The 19,644-nt window shown below is 58.6% G+C and overlaps 2 protein-coding genes across 4 annotated transcripts in view; one reads left to right on the forward strand and one right to left on the reverse strand.

Moving 5' to 3' along the window:
* Positions 1-1,472, reverse strand: part of VPS13D (vacuolar protein sorting 13 homolog D) — a 372,238-nt gene extending 370,766 nt beyond the window's left edge. For both annotated transcript variants that reach the window (XM_069948224.1, XM_069948223.1), the window contains exon 1: positions 944-1,472. The gene's annotated coding sequence lies outside the window, so the exon portion shown is untranslated. The remainder of the gene's footprint in view (positions 1-943) is intronic.
* On the forward strand, positions 1,135-13,068 carry MRPS16 (mitochondrial ribosomal protein S16). Of its 2 annotated transcripts, XM_069948226.1 has the most exons (4): positions 1,135-1,312; positions 1,435-1,467; positions 9,070-9,330; positions 12,558-13,068. In XM_069948226.1, the coding sequence occupies exons 2-4, from the start codon at positions 1,455-1,457 to the stop codon at positions 12,683-12,685; spliced, it is 402 nt and encodes a 133-aa protein (XP_069804327.1). In that variant the 5' UTR covers positions 1,135-1,312; positions 1,435-1,454; the 3' UTR covers positions 12,686-13,068. The 2 variants fall into 2 exon arrangements, with proteins under 2 accessions (XP_069804327.1, XP_069804326.1); XM_069948225.1 differs by lacking the exon at positions 1,135-1,312 and having other exon boundaries at positions 1,319-1,467.
* Positions 13,069-19,644: the final 6,576 nt, after the last annotated feature.

A 19,644-nucleotide genomic window follows, 5' to 3' on the forward strand; every position in this document is an offset into this window, starting at 1 on the left:
AATAATACACGGGACACTGACCCCCAATAATACTCGGGACACTGACCCCCAATAATACACCAGACACTGACCCCCAATAATACACCAGACACTGACCCCCAATAATACGCCAGACACTGACCCCCAATAATACGCCAGACACTGACCCCCAATAATACGCCAGACACTGACCCCCAATAATACGCCAGACACTGACCCCCAATAATACGCCAGACACTGACCCCCAATAATACGCCAGACACTGACCCCCAATAATACGCCAGACACTGACCCCCAATAATACGCCAGACACTGACCCCCAATAATACGCCAGACACTGACCCCCAATAATACGCCAGACACTGACCCCCAATAATACGCCAGACACTGACCCCCAATAATACGCCAGACACTGACCCCCAATAATACGCCAGACACTGACCCCCAATAATACGCCAGACACTGACCCCCAATAATACGCCAGACACTGACCCCCAATAATACGCCAGACACTGACCCCCAATAATACGCCAGACACTGACCCCCAATAATACGCCAGACACTGACCCCCAATAATACGCCAGACACTGACCCCCAATAATACGCCAGACACTGACCCCCAATAATACGCCAGACACTGACCCCCAATAATACGCCAGACACTGACCCCCAATAATACGCCAGACACTGACCCCCAATAATACCCCAGACACTGACCCCCAATAATAACGGGGGGGGGGGGGGGGGGGGGGGGGGGGGGGGGGGGGGGGGGGGGGGGGGGGGGGGGGGGTTGCCATTGGTAACCACATTACTTTCTCGCCGGCTCCTGAGCGGTTGCTATGGGTTACTGCGCTATAACCAGAGGGCGGAGAGAACAAAAGTGAAAGCAGTGAGGGGCGCTGCCTGTCACCCACCAGACACCCGGCAGGGGGCGTGTCCTGCACACCTGTCACCCAGCACTCACCTGCAGACGGTGAGCTCCCGGTATAGCGGAGGGCGCGGGGTCGCACTCACACCGCCATGCTTATACTCCGGTGCAGTAACTACGAGTCGCACTCACTCCACAACCGGCGACAGTGCCCCACTTCCGGCCCGTGCGCTGCGTTCACCGGAAGTGGGGCAGACACGAGCTGTCAATGTTATGGAGTGGCGGAAGTGGGGCATTTATAGGGGGTGATAGTCACGGAGAGGACCCACTTCCGGCTGTACGGAGCGCTGTGGTGATAAGCAGCTGTATAATAAGACAGGCCAGGGCGCCCTCTAGCGGACACTGGTTTCATTTCGTGTCTGTAAATAAAAGAACGTGAAGTACGGGCAAAACTAGCACTTCCGGGTGAGTAACTGCGACTTCCGGTTAATGGCGGCGCCCGGTGAGTGCGCGAGTCTGTAGAGAGAAGGGCAGCGTGTTCTCCGTGTGATACACTGCAGCTGCTGACATAGTCTCCTTCTCCTCAGGATATCCCGGACTCTGCACCATGGTTCATCTATGTGAGTATAGCCCGCCATCTTAGAGGAGCCCGAGTATAGCCCCGCCAGGGAGGGAGGAGGCGGGGGGGCGTCCCCAAGAGGGAGGGAGGGAGGGAGGGAGGAGGCGGGGGCGTCCCCAAGAGGGAGGGAGGGAGCGAGGAGGCGGGGGCGTACCCAAGAGGGAGGGAGGGAGCGAGGAGGCGGGGGGCGTCCCCAAGAGGGAGGGAGGGAGGGAGGAGGCGGGGGCGACCCCAAGAGGGAGGGAGGGAGGGAGCGAGGAGGCGGGGGGTGTCCCCAAGAGGGAGGGAGGGAGGGAGGAGGCGGGGGCGTCCCCAAGAGGGAGGGAGGGAGGGAGGAGGCGGGGGCGACCCCAAGAGGGAGGGAGGGAGGGAGCGAGGAGGCGGGGGCGTCCCCAAGAGGGAGGGAGGGAGGGAGGAGGCGGGGGCGACCCCAAGAGGGAGGGAGGGAGCGAGGAGGCGGGGGGCGTCCCCAAGAGGGAGGGAGGAGGCGGGGGCGTCCCCAAGAGGGAGGGAGGGAGCGAGGAGGCGGGGGCGTCCCCAAGAGGGAGGGAGGGAGGAGGCGGGGGCGTCCCCAAGAGGGAGGGAGGAGGCGGAGGCGGGGGCGTCCCCAAGAGGGAGGGAGGGAGCGAGGAGGCGGGGGCGTCCCCGAGAGGGAGGGAGGAGGCGGAGGCGTCCCCAAGAGGGAGGGAGCGAGGAGGCGGGGGCGTCCCCAAGAGGGAGGGAGGGAGCGAGGAGGCGGGGGGCGTCCCAGCGAGGGAGGGAGCGAGGAGGAGGCGGGGGCGTCCCCAAGAGGGAGGGAGCGAGGAGGCGGGGGCGTCCCCAAGAGGGAGGGAGCGAGGAGGCGGGGGCGTCCCCAAGAGGGAGGGAGGGAGGAGGCGGGGGCGTCCCCAAGAGGGAGGGAGGGAGGAGGCGTCCCCAAGAGGGAGGGAGGGAGTGAGGAGGCGGGGGCGTCCCCAAGAGGGAGGGAGTAGGCGGGGGCGTCCCCGAGAGGGAGGGAGGGAGGAGGCGGAGGCGTCCCCAAGAGGGAGGGAGGGAGCGAGGAGGCGGGGGCGTCCCCAAGAGGGAGGGAGGGAGCGAGGAGGCGGGGGCGTTCCCAAGAGGGAGGGAGGGAGCGAGGAGGCGGGGGCGTCCCCAAGAGGGAGGGAGGGAGCGAGGAGGCGGGGGCGTCCCCAAGAGGGAGGGAGGGAGCGAGGAGGCGGGGGCGTCCCCAAGAGGGAGGGAGGGAGCGAGGAGGCGGGGGCGTCCCCAAGAGGGAGGGAGGGAGCGAGGAGGCGGGGGCGTCCCCAAGAGGGAGGGAGGGAGGGAGGAGGCGGGGGCGTCCCCAAGAGGGAGGGAGGAGGCGGGGGCGTCCCCAAGAGGGAGGGAGGGAGGAGGCGGGGGGCGTCCCCAAGAGGGAGGGAGGAGGCGGGGGCGTCCCCAAGAGGGAGGGAGGAGGCGGGGGCGTCCCCAAGAGGGAGGGAGGAGGCGGGGGCGTCCCCAAGAGGGAGGGAGGAGGCGGGGGCGTCCCCAAGAGGGAGGGAGGGAGGAGGCGGGGGCGTCCCCAAGAGGGAGGGAGGAGGCGGGGGCGTCCCCAAGAGGGAGGGAGGAGGCGGGGGCGTCCCCAAGAGGGAGGGAGGAGGCGGGGGCGTCCCCAAGAGGGAGGGAGCGAAGAGGCGGGGGGGCGTCCCCAAGAGGGAGGGAGGGAGGAGGCGGGGGCGTCCCCAAGAGGGAGGGAGGAGGCGGGGGCGTCCCCAAGAGGGAGGGAGGGAGGAGGCGGGGGCGTTCCCAAGAGGGAGGGAGCGAGGAGGCGGGGGGCGTCCCCAAGAGGGAGGGAGCGAGGGAGGAGGTGGGGGGCGTCCCCGAGAGGGAGGGAGGGAGGGAGGAGGCGGGGGGCGTCCCCAAGAGGGAGGGAGGGAGCGAGGAGGCGGGGGCGTCCCCAAGAGGGAGGGAGCGAGGAGGCGGGGGCGTCCCCAAGAGGGAGGGAGGGAGTGAGGAGGCGGGGGGTGTCCCCAAGAAGGAGTGAGGAGGCGGGGGGCGTCCCCAAGAGGGAGGGAGGAGGCGGGGGCGTCCCCAAGAGGGAGGGAGGAGGCGGGGGCGTCCCCAAGAGGGAGGGAGCGAAGAGGCGGGGGGCGTCCCCAAGAGGGAGGGAGGGAGGAGGCGGGGGCGTCCCCAAGAGGGAGGGAGGAGGCGGGGGCGTCCCCAAGAGGGAGGGAGGGAGGAGGCGGGGGGCGTCCCCAAGAGGGAGGGAGGGAGGGAGCGAGGAGGCGGGGGGCGTCCCCAAGAGGGAGGGAGGGAGGGAGCGAGGAGGCGGGGGCGTCCCCAAGAGGGAGGGAGGGAGGGAGGAGGCGGGGGCGACCCCAAGAGGGAGGGAGGGAGCGAGGAGGCGGGGGGCGTCCCCAAGAGGGAGGGAGGGAGGGAGCGAGGAGGCGGGGGGCGTCCCCGAGAGGGAGGGAGGGAGGGAGGAGGCGGGGGGCGTCCCCAAGAGGGAGGGAGGAGGCGGGGGCGTCCCCAAGAGGGAGGGAGGGAGCGAGGAGGCGGGGGCGTCCCCGAGAGGGAGGGAGGGAGGAGGCGGGGGCGTCCCCAAGAGGGAGGGAGGGAGCGAGGAGGCGGGGGGCGTCCCCAAGAGGGAGGGAGGGAGGAGGCGGGGGCGTCCCCAAGAGGGAGGGAGGAGGCGGGGGCGTCCCCAAGAGGGAGGGAGGAGGCGGGGGCGTCCCCAAGAGGGAGGGAGGAGGCGGGGGGCGTCCCCAAGAGGGAGGGAGGGAGGAGGCGGGGGGCGTCCCCAAGAGGGAGGGAGGAGGCGGGGGGCGTCCCCAAGAGGGAGGGAGGGAGGAGGCGGGGGCGTCCCCAAGAGGGAGGGAGGAGGCGGGGGCGTCCCCAAGAGGGAGGGAGGAGGCGGGGGCGTCCCCAAGAGGGAGGGAGGAGGCGGGGGGCGTCCCCAAGAGGGAGGGAGGAGGCGGGGGCGTCCCCAAGAGGGAGGGAGCGAAGAGGCGGGGGGCGTCCCCAAGAGGGAGGGAGGGAGGAGGCGGGGGCGTCCCCAAGAGGGAGGGAGGAGGCGGGGGCGTCCCCAAGAGGGAGGGAGGGAGGAGGCGGGGGCGTTCCCAAGAGGGAGGGAGCGAGGAGGCGGGGGGCGTCCCCAAGAGGGAGGGAGCGAGGGAGGAGGTGGGGGGCGTCCCCGAGAGGGAGGGAGGGAGGGAGGGAGGGAGGAGGCGGGGGGCGTCCCCAAGAGGGAGGGAGGGAGCGAGGAGGCGGGGGCGTCCCCAAGAGGGAGGGAGCGAGGAGGCGGGGGCGTCCCCAAGAGGGAGGGAGGGAGTGAGGAGGCGGGGGCGTCCCCAAGAGGGAGGGAGGAGGCGGGGGGCGTCCCCAAGTGGGAGGGAGGGAGCGAGGAGGCGGGGGGCGTCCCAGCGAGGGAGGGAGAGAGGAGGAGGCGGGGGGCGTCCCAGCGAGGGAGCGAGGAGGAGGTGGGGGGCGTCCCCAAGAGGGAGGGAGCGAGGAGGAGGCGGGGGCGTCCCCAAGAGGGAGGGAGCGAGGAGGAGGCGGGGGGCGTCCCAGCGAGGGAGGGAGCGAGGAGGAGGTGGGGGGCGTCCCCAAGAGGGAGCGAGGAGGAGGTGGGGGGCGTCCCCAAGAGGGAGCGAGGAGGAGGTGGGGGGCGTCCCCAAGAGGGAGCGAGGAGGAGGTGGGGGGCGTCCCCAAGAGGGAGCGAGGAGGAGGCGGGGGGGCGTCCCCAAGAGGGAGGGAGCGAGGAGGAGGTGGGGGGCGTCCCCAAGAGGGAGAGAGGGAGCGAGCGAGGAGGCGGGGGCGTCCCAGGGAGGGAGGGAGGGAGCGAGGAGGAGGCGGGGGGCGTCCCAGCGAGGGAGGGAGTGAGGAGGCGGGGGGCGTCCCAGTGAGGGAGCGAGGAGGCTGGGGGCGTCCACAAGAGGGAGGGAGGAGGTGGGGGGCGTCCCCGAGAGGGAGGGAGGAGGCGGGGGGCGTCCCCAAGAGGGAGGGAGGGAGGAGGCGGGGGGCGTCCCCAAGAGGGAGGGAGGGAGGAGGCGGGGGGCGTCCCCAAGTGGGAGGAGGCGGGGGGCGTCCCAGCGAGGGAGGGAGCGAGGAGGAGGCGGGGGCGTCCCCAAGAGGGAGGGAGCGAGGAGGAGGCGGGGGGTGTCCCAGCGAGGGAGCGAGGAGGAGGTGGGGGGCGTCCCCAAGAGGGAGGGAGCGAGGAGGAGGCGGGGGCGTCCCCAAGAGGGAGGGAGCAAGGGAGGAGGTGGGGGGCGTCCCCGAGAGGAAGGGAGGAGGCGGGGGGCGTCCCCAAGTGGGAGGGAGGGAGCGAGGAGGCGGGGGGCGTCCCAGCGAGGGAGGGAGAGAGGAGGAGGCGGGGGGGCGTCCAAGCGAGGGAGAGCGGAGGAGGCGGGGGGCGTCCAAGCGAGGGAGCGAGGAGGAGGTGGGGGGCGTCCCCAAGAGGGAGGGAGTGAGGAGGAGGCGGGGGGCGTCCCCAAGAGGGAGGGAGGGAGCGAGGAGGAGGCGGGGGGCGTCCCAGCGAGGGAGGGAGCGAGGAGAAGGCGGGGGGCGTCCCCAAGAGGGAGCGAGGAGGAGGTGGGGGGCGTCCCCAAGAGGGAGCGAGGAGGAGGTGGGGGGCGTCCCCAAGAGGGAGCGAGGAGGAGGTGGGGGGCGTCCCCAAGAGGGAGCGAGGAGGAGGTGGGGGGCGTCCCCAAGAGGGAGCGAGGAGGAGGCGGGGGGGCGTCCCCAAGAGGGAGCGAGGAGGAGGCGGGGGGGCGTCCCCAAGAGGGAGGGAGCGAGGAGGAGGCGGGGGGCGTCCCCAAGAGGGAGAGAGGGAGCGAGCGAGGAGGCGGGGGCGTCCCAGGGAGGGAGGGAGGGAGCGAGGAGGAGGCAGGGGGCGTCCCAGCGAGGGAGGGAGTGAGGAGGCGGGGGGCGTCCCAGTGAGGGAGCGAGAAGGCTGGGGGCGTCCACAAGAGGGAGCGAGGAGGCGGGGGGCATCCCAAGAGGGAGCGAGGAGGAGGCGGGGGGCGTCCCCAAGAGGGAGGGAGGGAGCGAGGAGGCGGGGAGCGTCTCAGTGAGGGAGGGAGCGAGGAGGAGGCGGGGGGCGTCCCAGCGAGGGAGCGAGGAGGCGGGGGGCGTCCCATCGAGGGAGCGAGGAGGCGGGGGGCGTCCCATCGAGGGAGCGAGGAGGCGGGGGGCGTCCCAGCGAGGGAGCGAGGAGGCGGGGGGCGTCCCAGCGAGGGAGCGAGGAGGAGGTGGGGGGCGTCCACAAGAGGGAGGGAGGGAGCGAGGAGGCGGGGGGCATCCCCAAGAGGGAGCGAGGAGGAGGCGGGGGCGTCCACAAGAGGGAGGGAGGGAGCGAGGAGGCGGGGGGCATCCCCAAGAGGGAGCGAGGAGAAGGCGGGGGCGTCCCCAAGAGGGAGGGAGGGAGCGAGGAGGCGGGGGGCGTCTCAGTGAGGGAGAGAGGGAGGGAGCGAGGAGGAGGCGGGGGGCGTCCCAGGGAGGGAGCGAGGAGGAGGCGGGGGGCATCCCAGGGAGGGAGCGAGGAGGAGGCGGGGGGCGTCCCAGGGAGGGAGCGAGGAGGCGGGGGGCGTCCCAGCGAGGGAGGGAGAGAGGAGGAGGCGGGGGGCGTCCAAGCGAGGGAGAGAGGAGGAGGCGGGGGGCGTCCAAGCGAGGGAGCGAGGAGGAGGTGGGGGGCGTCCCCAAGAGGGAGGGAGTGAGGAGGAGGCGGGGGCGTCCCCAAGAGGGAGGGACGGAGCGAGGAGGAGGCGGGGGGCGTCCCAGCGAGGGAGGGAGCGAGGAGAAGGCGGGGGGCGTCCCCAAGAGGGAGCGAGGAGGAGGTGGGGGGCGTCCCCAAGAGGGAGCGAGGAGGAGGTGGGGGGCGTCCCCAAGAGGGAGCGAGGAGGAGGTGGGGGGCGTCCCCAAGAGGGAGCGAGGAGGAGGTGGGGGGCGTCCCCAAGAGGGAGCGAGGAGGAGGTGGGGGGCGTCCCCAAGAGGGAGCGAGGAGGAGGCGGGGGGGGCGTCCCCAAGAGGGAGCGAGGAGGAGGCGGGGGGGCGTCCCCAAGAGGGAGGGAGCGAGGAGGAGGCGGGGGGCGTCCCCAAGAGGGAGAGAGGGAGCGAGCGAGGAGGCGGGGGCGTCCCAGGGAGGGAGGGAGGGAGCGAGGAGGAGGCGGGGGGCGTCCCAGCGAGGGAGGGAGTGAGGAGGCGGGGGGCGTCCCAGTGAGGGAGCGAGAAGGCTGGGGGCGTCCACAAGAGGGAGCGAGGAGGCGGGGGGCATCCCCAAGAGGGAGCGAGGAGGAGGCGGGGGGGCGTCCCCAAGAGGGAGGGAGGGAGCGAGGAGGCGGGGAGCGTCTCAGTGAGGGAGGGAGCGAGGAGGAGGCGGGGGGCGTCCCAGCGAGGGAGCGAGGAGGCGGGGGGGCGTCCCATCGAGGGAGCGAGGAGGCGGGGGGCGTCCCATCGAGGGAGCGAGGAGGCGGGGGGCGTCCCAGCGAGGGAGCGAGGAGGCGGGGGGCGTCCCAGCGAGGGAGCGAGGAGGAGGCGGGGGGCGTCCACAAGAGGGAGGGAGGGAGCGAGGAGGCGGGGGGCATCCCCAAGAGGGAGCGAGGAGGAGGCGGGGGCGTCCACAAGAGGGAGGGAGGGAGCGAGGAGGCGGGGGGCATCCCCAAGAGGGAGCGAGGAGGAGGCGGGGGCGTCCCCAAGAGGGAGGGAGGGAGCGAGGAGGCGGGGGGCGTCTCAGTGAGGGAGAGAGGGAGGGAGCGAGGAGGAGGCGGGGGGCGTCCCAGGGAGGGAGCGAGGAGGAGGCGGGGGCGTCCCAGGGAGGGAGCGAGGAGGAGGCGGGGGGCGTCCCAGGGAGGGAGCGAGGAGGCGGGGGGCGTCCCAGCGAGGGAGGGAGGGAGCGAGGAGGAGGCGGGGGGGCGTCCCAGCGAGGGAGCGAGGAGGAGGCGGGGGGTGTCCCAACGAGGGAGGGAGCGAGGAGGAGGCGGGGGGCGTCCCCAAGAGGGAGGGAGCGAGGAGGCGGGGGGCGTCCCAGCGAGGGAGGGAGGGAGCGAGGATGAGGCGGGGGGCGTCCTAGCGAGGGAGGGAGTGAGGAGGCTGGGGGCATCCCCAAGAGGGAGGGAGCGAGGAGGAGGCCGGGGGGCGTCCCCAAAAGGGAGGGAGGGAGCGAGGAGGAGGCGGGGGGCGTCCCCAAGAGGGAGGGAGTGAGGAGGCAGGGGGCGTCCCCAAGAGGGAGCGAGGAGGCTGGGGGCGTCCCCAAGAGGGAGGGAGCGAGGAGGCGGGGGGCGTCCCCAAGAGGGAGGGAGCGAGGAGGCGGGGGGCGTCCCCGCGAGGGAGGGAGGAGGCGGGGGCGTCCCCAAGAGGGAGGGAGGGAGCGAGGAGGCGGGGGGTGTCCCCAAGTGGGAGGGAGGGAGCGAGGAGGCGGGGGGCGTCCCCAAGAGGGAGGGAGCGAGGAGGAGGCGGGGGGCGTCCCCAAGAGGGAGGGAGTGAGGAGGCAGGGGGCGTCCCCAAGAGGGAGCGAGGAGGCTGGGGGCGTCCCCAAGAGGGAGTGAACGAGGAGGAGTCCTGGGTGTCCTGGGATGTGACTGGGGCGGCCATGACATCCACCTGATCCCCATTTACCTGCACTGACACTTCTGTGCTGTTTGTCTTCCAGCCTCCCAGCTCTTGAAGCGATACCATGGCGGCTTTGTGGTGATCAGGATGGCGCTGGGCGGCTGCACTAACAGACCCTTTTATCGCATTGTTGCCGCCCATAACAAGCGGGCACGAGATGGGAAGCATTTGGATAAACTGGGCACCTATGACCCGCTGCCCAATGTGTATAATGAGAAGCTGGTCAGCCTCAATATAGACGGCATCAAGTACTGGATCGCCTGCGGAGCCCATGTCACCAAACCCGTGGCCAAGTTATTAGGTGACTACTAGAGAGTCGAGCAAGGGTTAATGGCCAGCAGTCAGGAGTCTGAGGAGTCAGCATGTCACCACCTCTCAGCAGTCAGTGTAGCACACCATTTGTGACCTCTCTCTATATCACTATGTGTGACCTCTCTCTATATCACCATTTGTGACCCCTCTCTATATCACTATGTGTGACCTCTCTATATCACTATGTGTGACCCCTCTCTATATCACTATGTGTGACCCCCTCTCTATATCACTATGTGTGACCCCTCTCTATATCACTATGTGTGACCTCTCTATATCACTATGTGTGACCTCTCTATATCACTATGTGTGACCCCTCTATATCACTATGTGTGACCCCTCTCTATATCACTATGTGTGACCCCTCTCTATATCACTATGTGTGACCTCTCTATATCACTATGTGTGACCTCTCTCTATATCACTATGTGTGACCCCTCTCTATATCACTATGTGTGACCCCTCTCTATATCACTATGTGTGACCTCTCTATATCACTATGTGTGACCTCTCTATATCACTATGTGTGACCCCTCTATATCACTATGTGTGACCCCTCTCTATATCACTATGTGTGACCTCTCTTATCACTATGTGTGACCTCTCTCTATATCACTATGTGTGACCCCTCTCTATATCACTATGTGTGACCCCTCTCTATATCACTATGTGTGACCCCTCTATATCACTATGTGTAACCCCTCTCTATATCACTATGTGTGACCTCTCTTATCACTATGTGTGACCTCTCTCTATATCACTATGTGTGACCCCTCTCTATATCACTATGTGTGACCCCTCTCTATATCACTATGTGTGACCCCTCTCTATATCACTATGTGTGACCTCTCTATATCACTATGTGTGACCCCTCTATATCACTATGTGTGACCCCTCTATATCACTATGTGTGACCCCCTCTCTATATCACTATGTGTGACCCCTCTCTATATCACTATGTGTGACCTCTCTATATCACTATGTGTGACCCCTCTCTATATCACTATGTGTGACCCCCTCTCTATATCACTATGTGTGACCTCTCTCTATATCACTATGTGTGACCCCTCTATATCACTATGTGTGACCCCTCTATATCACTATGTGTGACCTCTCTATATCACTATGTGTGACCCCCCTCTATATCACTATATGTGACCCCTCTATATCACTATGTGTGACCCCTCTCTATATCACTATGTGTGACCTCTCTATATCACTATGTGTGACCCCCCTCTATATCACTATATGTGACCCCTCTATATCACTATATGTGACCCCTCTCTATATCACTATGTGTGACCCCTCTATATCACTATGTGTGACCCCTCTATATCACTATGTGTGACCTCTCTATATCACTATGTGTGACCCCCCTCTATATCACTATATGTGACCCCTCTATATCACTATGTGTGACCCCTCTCTCTATATCACTATGTGTGACCCCTCTCTATATCACTATGTGTGACCCCTCTCTATATCACTATGTGTGACCCCTCTCTATATCACTATGTGTGACCCCTCTATATCACTATGTGTGACCCCTCTATATCACTATGTGTGACCTCTCTATATCACTATGTGTGACCCCTCTATATCACTGTGTGTGACCCCTCTATATCACTATGTGTGACCTCTCTCTATATATATATCACTATGTGTGACCTCTCTATATCACTATGTGTGACCCCTCTATATATCACTATGTGTGACCCCTCTCTATATCACTATGTGTGACCCCTCTATATCACTATGTGTGACCTCTCTCTATATCACTATGTGTGACCCCTCTCTATATCACTATGTGTGACCTCTCTCTATATCACTATGTGTGACCTCTCTATATCACTATGTGTGACCTCTCTATATCACTATGTGTGACCTCTCTATATCACTATGTGTGACCTCTCTCTATATCACTATGTGTGACCCCTCTATATCACTATGTGTGACCTCTCTCTATATCACTATGTGTGACCTCTCTCTATATCACTATGTGTGACCCCTCTCTATATCACTATGTGTGACCTCTCTATATCACTATGTGTGACCCCCCTCTATATCACTATATGTGACCCCTCTATATCACTATGTGTGACCTCTCTCTATATCACTATGTGTGACCCCTCTCTATATCACTATGTGTGACCCCTCTCTATATCACTATGTGTGACCTCTCTCTATATCACTATGTGTGACCTCTCTATATCACTATGTGTGACCCCTCTATATCACTATGTGTGACCTCTCTATATCACTATATGTGACCCCTCTATATCACTATGTGTGACCCCTCTCTATATCACTATGTGTGACCCCTCTCTATATCACTATATGTGACCCCTCTCTATATCACTATGTGTGACCCCTCTCTATATCACTATGTGTGACCTCTCTCTATATCACTATGTGTGACCTCTCTCTATATCACTATGTGTGACCCCTCTCTATATCACTATATGTGACCCCTGTATATCACTATATGTGACCCCTGTATATCACTATATGTGACCCCTGTATATCACTATGTGTGACCCCTCTCTATATCACTATGTGTGACCTCTCTCTATATCACTATGTGTGACCCCTCTCTATCACTGTGTGACCCCTCTCTCTATATCACTATATGTGACCCCTGTATATCACTATGTGTGACCCCTCTCTATATCACTATGTGTGACCTCTCTCTATATCACTATATGTGACCCCTGTATATCACTATATGTGACCCCTCTATATCACTATATGTGACCCCTGTATATCACTATGTGTGACCCCTCTCTATATCACTATGTGTGACCTCTCTATACCACTATGTGAGAACGCGTAGTGTAGTGTAATAACCGGAGACGGGAGGACGCGTAGTGTAGTGATTTTTAGGTGAATAATTGGATTTTTGGAAGTTCTATTTATGAACCTGTATTTTTTTCTGCCCGTTTTGAGTATTCACCCATAATCCGGGATTAGCGCTCAATTTATCATTTGCAACGTTTAAGGAAGTTGTACAAACAGGTGCAGGCTGGTCAGTACCAGGGGACTATGCTTGCACAATTTCTGCGACTCTTTACATACAGTCACTATGGCAGGGCTACAAGTGAATAAATCGGTCACAAGACTATGGAACAGAATATCCACCGATCCCCCAGTAGGAGAGTCCCGCACATCACTCTCCTTAGTAATTGTCCCCCATTGTCTTTTCCTCTCATGTTTTAGGACTTGCAGGGTTTTTTCCTTTGCACCCGATGACCATTACAGGGGCTGAGAGACTACGAAAAGCGAAGGAGAAGGCGGCTGTCGAGTCCAAGAAGAGTCCTGAGGAAGAGGGGGAGGCCGCAGCCTGAGCCCCACCACAGCCTACGGCAGACAGCTAACAGACAGGCTTATAATGATTCCCGTAACGTCCGGATCTGGAGGATTCCATCTATTGTGTTTATAGAAAATAAAACTCAGAAACCTCTACCATCTAGTGTGTAAGTGTGGGGATGGGAGCCAGTGCTGCGGTAAGGACCTGACCATCACCATGCCCACACTGTCATCTGCTTCCCTCCAGCTCTGCTATATCCATACAGTTCAGCTGGGTCATGTAACCAGCATAGAATGACATCATCGCCTAATAAATCCTTCCTGTGGGACCAGGGTATATAGCAGGTATACACCCCCGCTGACGATTTTCTCATATCTTGCATTTTTGCCTGATTTTATTAAAATGGTGGAAAAAATTGTATTTTACTGTAATTGTGCAAATTATTGTAAAAATGTCTGATTGTAACAGAAACAATTACAGTCAAAACAGTAAACGCCGAATGTGTGAACACAACCCAAAGACTTCATAACTTCATTAGACGAATAGTGATTATAGGTCAGTCGCTTCATGGTGGTCTGTCCCTAAGGCTCAGGCCACACTGCGCTGGACTCTGCAGCCACCATCATGGAGTCCGTTCAGCATTGACAAATGAAGGTAAACAGACTGCTGCACCAAAGGACATTAATGAAGCCCGACGAACCCATTCACTTTAATAGAGGCCACTGGGTTTTCCGCTCATGTCTGTAATTCTGAGTCTAATGGAATAAAATAAAAATGCGCAAAAAAGGGTCTGATGTAGTGTGGATCGGGCCTAAAAACATCAAAACCACTCCCAAAATGTGAGGCCAACCTCCTGCTGATGGGTCCCACCTGGCTGGACAGCACCTGCAGCCTAGTATGGCTGACAACCCCCCCCCCCCCCCATACTTGTCACATCAGCTACAACAAGGAGGTGCAAGGTGTCTGCAGGGACCTCTTCTGAATGGTATGTGTTTTCCCGTAGACCCTTCAGCGGCCTCCCGTTCTCTGAAGGTAGGTCCTCTGACACATCCAGACGGCTTAGTAAACAGTCCTCCAGAGGAAGACTGGAGAGAGAACAGGAATAGAGATCATAGTGTTTGAGTTTGAAAAGGAAGGAACCTTAGTGGAAAAACTACGTAAAAATCTTAACCCACTGTCTAACGTGAAAGTTGTGTAAGGTTCTGCTGAAGCAAGCGCTTGTAGCGCTCCAATTCTTTTAGCAGATGTTATAGATAACATGAAAACTGTCTTCAGAATTAACATCTTCAAGGGAACTACAGGAAGAGGTTCAAGCCACTGGTCATCTAGAGGTTTTAACTGGTCTGCATATCCAAGGGAGGAGGTGGGTAACCGCTTGAATAGTTCTGTACTTGTAGGAGTCTTCTATGCAGAAAAACTGACAGCTGCTAGCTGCACCCTGAGGGTCCCAAGAGTTAACCCCTTGTCAAGTCCATCCTGAGGAAAGTCCAAGATCTGCAGCACTGGAGTCAATTTGTCTAGAAGGTCACCAAAATTGGAAAACTCTTCAGACTCTAGGGTTAGGGTACTATTACACAAAGCGATTTTTCAACGATAAACAACGTCAAATGATCGCTATGCTTAACGACCTGAGAATGTTCACCCAATTACACAGAACAATGATTGTTACTTGTGATCGTTCTTGCAGTTGTCTTGTTATCGCTATTGCATTTGTCACTACTGCGAGTGACGTCTTATTCCATGCGAACGATTTGCAAACGATCAACGATAAAAATAGGTTCCAATGCTATCAAAAAACGACCAACGATTTCCCAATGGTCGTTTAATTGTTTCCTGCTATTACACTAAACGATTATCATTCAAATCTAAATGATCTTACAATTTTTTGAACAACAATCGTTCTGTGTAATAGGGCCCTGTAATACGGCCTCTCACTTCTAGTGCCTTTGGCCTTTAATAGGGACTGGTCAATCTCCATGCCGTCAGGTTGAGACCTCAGATCCTAACAGGAGTGCCTTGAGACACCAGGTTCTGCAATGGTGGAAGTTTCTAATAAGTTCCCCAAATCAAAGTCAGGAGTTAGGCAAATCAGGACCTCTTCGGACAGAATGCAATGACAACTGTTTCTGAGGCTTGGTCCTGCCAGATCATTATGAACACCTTGGGGACCATAGCAGTCGTCGGAAAGATGTAAGCCAATCCGAAATTCCAAGTTATGGCCATCGAATCCGTGACCTCCGAATTGTGCACTTGATAAAGGGAGGAGAATCTCAGTACCTTGATGTTGTGACAGGTAGTCATCAGATCTGTCTCTGCGGAACTTGTCGACTATCTGCTTGGAGATTGACAGGTTCAAGGTTCACTCTCCTGGAATTGTTATATTGCGGCTCAAATGGTTTTCTAGAATATTGTGGGTCCCCTTTTGTGAACCGCAATTATCCTTGATACATTCGATTCTGCCCACCTCATGATCTTCCCCAGTTCCGATAGAAGGTCTTTGGATCGGATGTCTCCCTGCTTGTTTATGTAGAAGACGCTATGCTGTCAGTCTTCACTTTCACAGCTTGATTCTGAAACCAAGGAGTAGACTGTTGCAGGGCTCTGAATATGGCACTCGGCTTTCTTTCATTGGAAGAGAGGGTTATTTCTGATGTTGACCAGGTTCCTTGATCTTTTAGCCCATGGGTCTCCAAACTGCGGCCCTCCAGCTGTTTCAATACTACATTTCCCATCATGCCTGGACAGCCAAATCCAAAGCTTTGGCTGTCCAGGCATGATGGGAATTGTGGTTTTGCAACAGCTGGAGGGCTGCAGTTTGTAGACCCATGTGTTAGCTTCATCTATTGTGATCCCCGTCCTAAACCTAAGGTGTCTCTTCTAAGGACTATCCACTGAGGATCCTCCAAACTGGCTCCATCTTTTACTTCTGACCACCACAGGAGGGAATCTCTTACAGTAGAGGAAAGTCTGATTTTCTTTTTAGTCCAGATCTGTGCAACGTCTGCTCCAAGAGTGAAGGACTTCCACTTATAGTGGTCTTATGTGCCAGAGTGCCAAGAGAACCGCTTCTGCAGCAGATAATATAAGACCTAGGAAATGCAACAGAGTTCTGAGAGACAACTTATATTAACACCCTTCTGCGATTCTCATCTTTTTTTCTGGAGTGAGAAGCAACCTCATCTCTTGAGAAGTTTATGAATCCAAGGTATCTCTTCATTGTGGAGGGCTGTAGGTCTGGCCTTTCCCAATGTAATACCCATCCTAGGGAAGAGCGTAGACATTCCACAGATCTGGCTGTAAGAAACCAGTGGTCCAGATGTGGGATGACATTGATGGCCTGTAGTCTAAGTACAGCCACTACAGAGGCCACCATCTTTGTGAACACGAAGGGGCAGAGGTGATTCCAAACAGCAGCACTTTCAACTGCAGGTGGTGTAGCCGACCTTTGATCTACATGGATGTACATGATATGAAAATCGGCATCCTTTAAAGACCAAGGACGCCATAAGGTCTTCTCTGGTCAGAGTAATCTTCACTGATTTTATGGTCTAAATCTGTCCTTTACCCTAAACCTGCTGTTTATGATGAAGCGCCACTTGCCCGAAGGCTTTGGCACCAAGAAGACTGGGGAATACACTAACATACCTCTCTGTCTTTGAGAGGAACTGGTATTAACGCCAAAATATCTATCAATACCAGTGATGAGCGAGCATGCTCGTCCGAGCTTGGTACATTCTGCGATGACGTGGGACCCATACATGTCGATAGCAGCGATTAGTTGGTTAGATCAGATGACCCTGCCATATAAAACTCTGCGCCGGAACGCTTCAGACGCATGCTGTGAGAGATCAGGGACAGAGCTGCTGCTGGTCAGGGAGAGTCAGTGTAGGATTTAGCGTTCCAGTAGGCAGGGTCAGGGGCGTAACTAGAAATGGCTGGGCCCCATAGCAAACTTTTGATTGCCCCCCCCCCCCCCCCCCCCCCCGACTGACCACTAAACGGTCAAGTGAAGTCATAACTACATACCTGCTCTGGTCAGGAGTACTTGCAGTTAAAGGGACATTTGCAAAACCCAGGAGACCAGCAGGGCCACCCGGTGGTGCAAATGATGACGGCTCAGGGGGCCCAGTGTATTGCAGGAGCAGGCCATGGGGCCCCCTGATGCGGCGGGCCCCATAGCAGCCGCTATGGCTGCTATAGTGGTAGTTACGCCCCTGCAGGGTATATACTAGCAATACAAACAAAGACCTTTTCAGGGCTTCAAATCGTTTTTTAATACTATTACTAGAGACGGCTGGCTGGGACTTGCAGTGCTGCTACCGCGATTTTACCAGCACACTGTGGTGACCGGCTGCTGGCAGAAAGGGGGCATTAGATGTTGCATACACACCCCTAAGAAGTGCTCAGTGTACTCTTTTATGATTTTGGGGCTGGTGGTCCTGGTGTACTGCACTGTATAGCTGGGATTTGTTGTACATCCTGCATAGAACTTCACTGCTCATTGTAAAGGGGTGACAGAGAGTGTGTATAGTTCCGGCCAATACCAGATTGTACCGTACAGCCCCCCCCCCCCAAAACTAGTGGGCACTACACTGTATTGCTGGGATTTGTAGTACATCCTACATAGAACTTCACTGCTCATTGTAAAGGGGTGACAGAGAGTGTGTATAGTTCCGGCCCAAACCAGTGGGTACTACAAGTATTTTTCCAGATATCTGTATTTCATACGCAAGGCCTATCTCCGTTCCATACTGTGCAGTGTCCATAAAATGGTGAAGGCGAGGGCGTGGGGTTCCAAGCGATGCAGTTGGCAGAGGCCGTGGTTCTGGGCAGGGTGACACAGCAGCACCTGTTGAGGAGGGAGCAGTGGCACCGCAGACGTCCACTCCCTAGCTGCTTCTTTGCCCAACTTACGGGGTCTCATGGTAGACCGTTATTGAAGCTGCAGCAGTGTGAACAGGTGATCACGTGGATAGCGGATAATATGTCCAGTAACTTATCCACCACCCAGTCTTCAACGCAGTCCACCCACGCTACCCAAGGGAGTGGAACCCTTGCTCCATTAGCTTAGCCTCTTCCCCACAGCCTGGCCCCTCCAGGGAAAGAAGGGATTCAGATCCACCACCATGCTCCAAGAAAACTCTTTTCTGGACCCATCCCTGAGTCACAGCAACCGGAGCAGTCGATCTGTCCTGATGCCCAAACTATGCAGCTCAGGCAGTCAGTGGGTGATGAGAGTGGGGACTTGCAAGCGGGGTTGGAAGAGGTGTCTGATGATGACGATGAGACCCGGTTGTCAGACAGTGAGGTTGTTGTCATGGATGTATCTCAAAGTGAGGAGGAGAGTGAGGAGCTGGTGGATGAGGACGAGGTGACTGACCTGAGCTGGGTGGATAAGCCTAGTGACAGGGCTTCTGAGGGGGAGGCAAGTTCACCCGCAGGACTGGTTGGAAGAGGAAGAGGGGTGGGCAGAGGGAGAGGCAGGGCCAGAGCGAGTAGATCAGCAACTGTTTCACAGAGTCAAACTCCCGTGGCCAGGGCTAGATGTTCCCAAGTCAAAGTTTTTAAAGAAACTGTGGATGACCGACGGACTGTAGTGTGCCACGCTAGGATCAGCAGGGGAGGCATCACTACCAGCCTAACCACTACCAGCATGTGCAGGCATATGAGTGCTAAACACCCCACTCAGTGGAACGAAGGCCGTTCACCTGCTCCTTCCCCTGTGTCAGGTGCTGGCTCTGTCAGTCCCCCCGCCCAGGCCCCAGGCACGAGGGCCTCCTGCCTACATGCACCCCTTCACCTCTACTCTGCTCCACACCCTCCAGCAAGGTGTCCAAGCACAGAGTTCAACTGTCCCTGCAGCAACTGTCCCTTGCCTCCTTGTTGGCTACTGCTGGGCCTTAACTGGCATCCATGTTGACTACTGCTGGGCCTTAACTGGCATCCATGTTGACTACTGCTGGGCCTTAACTGGCATCCATGTTGACTACTGCTGGGCCTGCCCTTGCCTCCTTTTTGCTGGGTCTTAACTGGCATCCATGTTGACTACTGGTGTGCCTGCCCTTGCCTCCTTGTTGCTGGGCCTTAACTGGCTTCCATGTTGACTACTGCAGGGCCTTTACTGGCATCCATGTTGACTACTGCTGGGCCTTTACTGGCATCCATGTTGACTACTGCTGGGCCTTTACTAGCATCCATGTTGACTACTGCTGGGCCTGCCCTTGCCTCCTTGTTGGCTACTGCTGGGCCTTAACTGACATCCCGGGTTCGTGTGTAATTGCAGTGAGCTTGGTTGCGTGTGACAAGGGGCGGAACCTGGTGGCGGCTCTGCAAACTCGGCAGCCTCACACGTGTACCATGCCTGGCCCACGTCTTCAACCTAGTGTCGCTGCGGTTCCTTAAAACTTAACGCAATGTGGCTGACTTGCTTACCAAGGTGCACCGCATCTGTGCGCATTTCCGCAAGTCAACCAGTTAAACTAACCCCAACTGCTACAGTCAAATTAAAAGTCAAATTCAAACTCAAAACAACGGTGGGGGGAGAAGTGGGGAGTCACATGATACAGGGAATGTTACCCCAACTGCTAGAGTCAAATTCAATTTACCTTCCTTGTCTTGTCCATTTCGAACCATATTATCTGTGGATGTCATCTTATCTTAGGGGTGTCCTCTGCCATCCTTTCACCAGTATCTTTTTTGGAAGTTGTAGCCGTTTTGAAGGCAGGATTGACCAGGCCTTTCACCAGTAGCTTCTATCCTTCCTTGGATGTTGTAGTAGCCTTTTTGAAGGCGGGATTGTCCAGGCCTTTCACCAGTTCTGTCTACCTTCCTTGGATGTTGTAGCCTTTTCGAAGGCAGGATTGACCAGGTCTTTTTAATACACACTTGTCCTCTCTTAGAGACTCTTTAGAGGATTGAAAGTGTATACATTAGTTCAAATCAAATTCCTCTTAAGAAGACTGTATTGTTATTCTTCTTCCCTACCTCCAAAGATAT

Source organism: Dendropsophus ebraccatus, chromosome 12 (assembly GCF_027789765.1).
Source record: "Dendropsophus ebraccatus isolate aDenEbr1 chromosome 12, aDenEbr1.pat, whole genome shotgun sequence".
Taxonomy (NCBI): Eukaryota; Metazoa; Chordata; class Amphibia; order Anura; family Hylidae; genus Dendropsophus; species Dendropsophus ebraccatus.

Bases quoted from the DNA above. Each gene is read 5' to 3' on its own strand.
- MRPS16 (XM_069948226.1), top strand. The intron at 9,331-12,557 runs GTGACTACTAGA...CTCATGTTTTAG, and splicing joins ACCCGTGGCCAAGTTATTAG to GACTTGCAGGGTTTTTTCCT.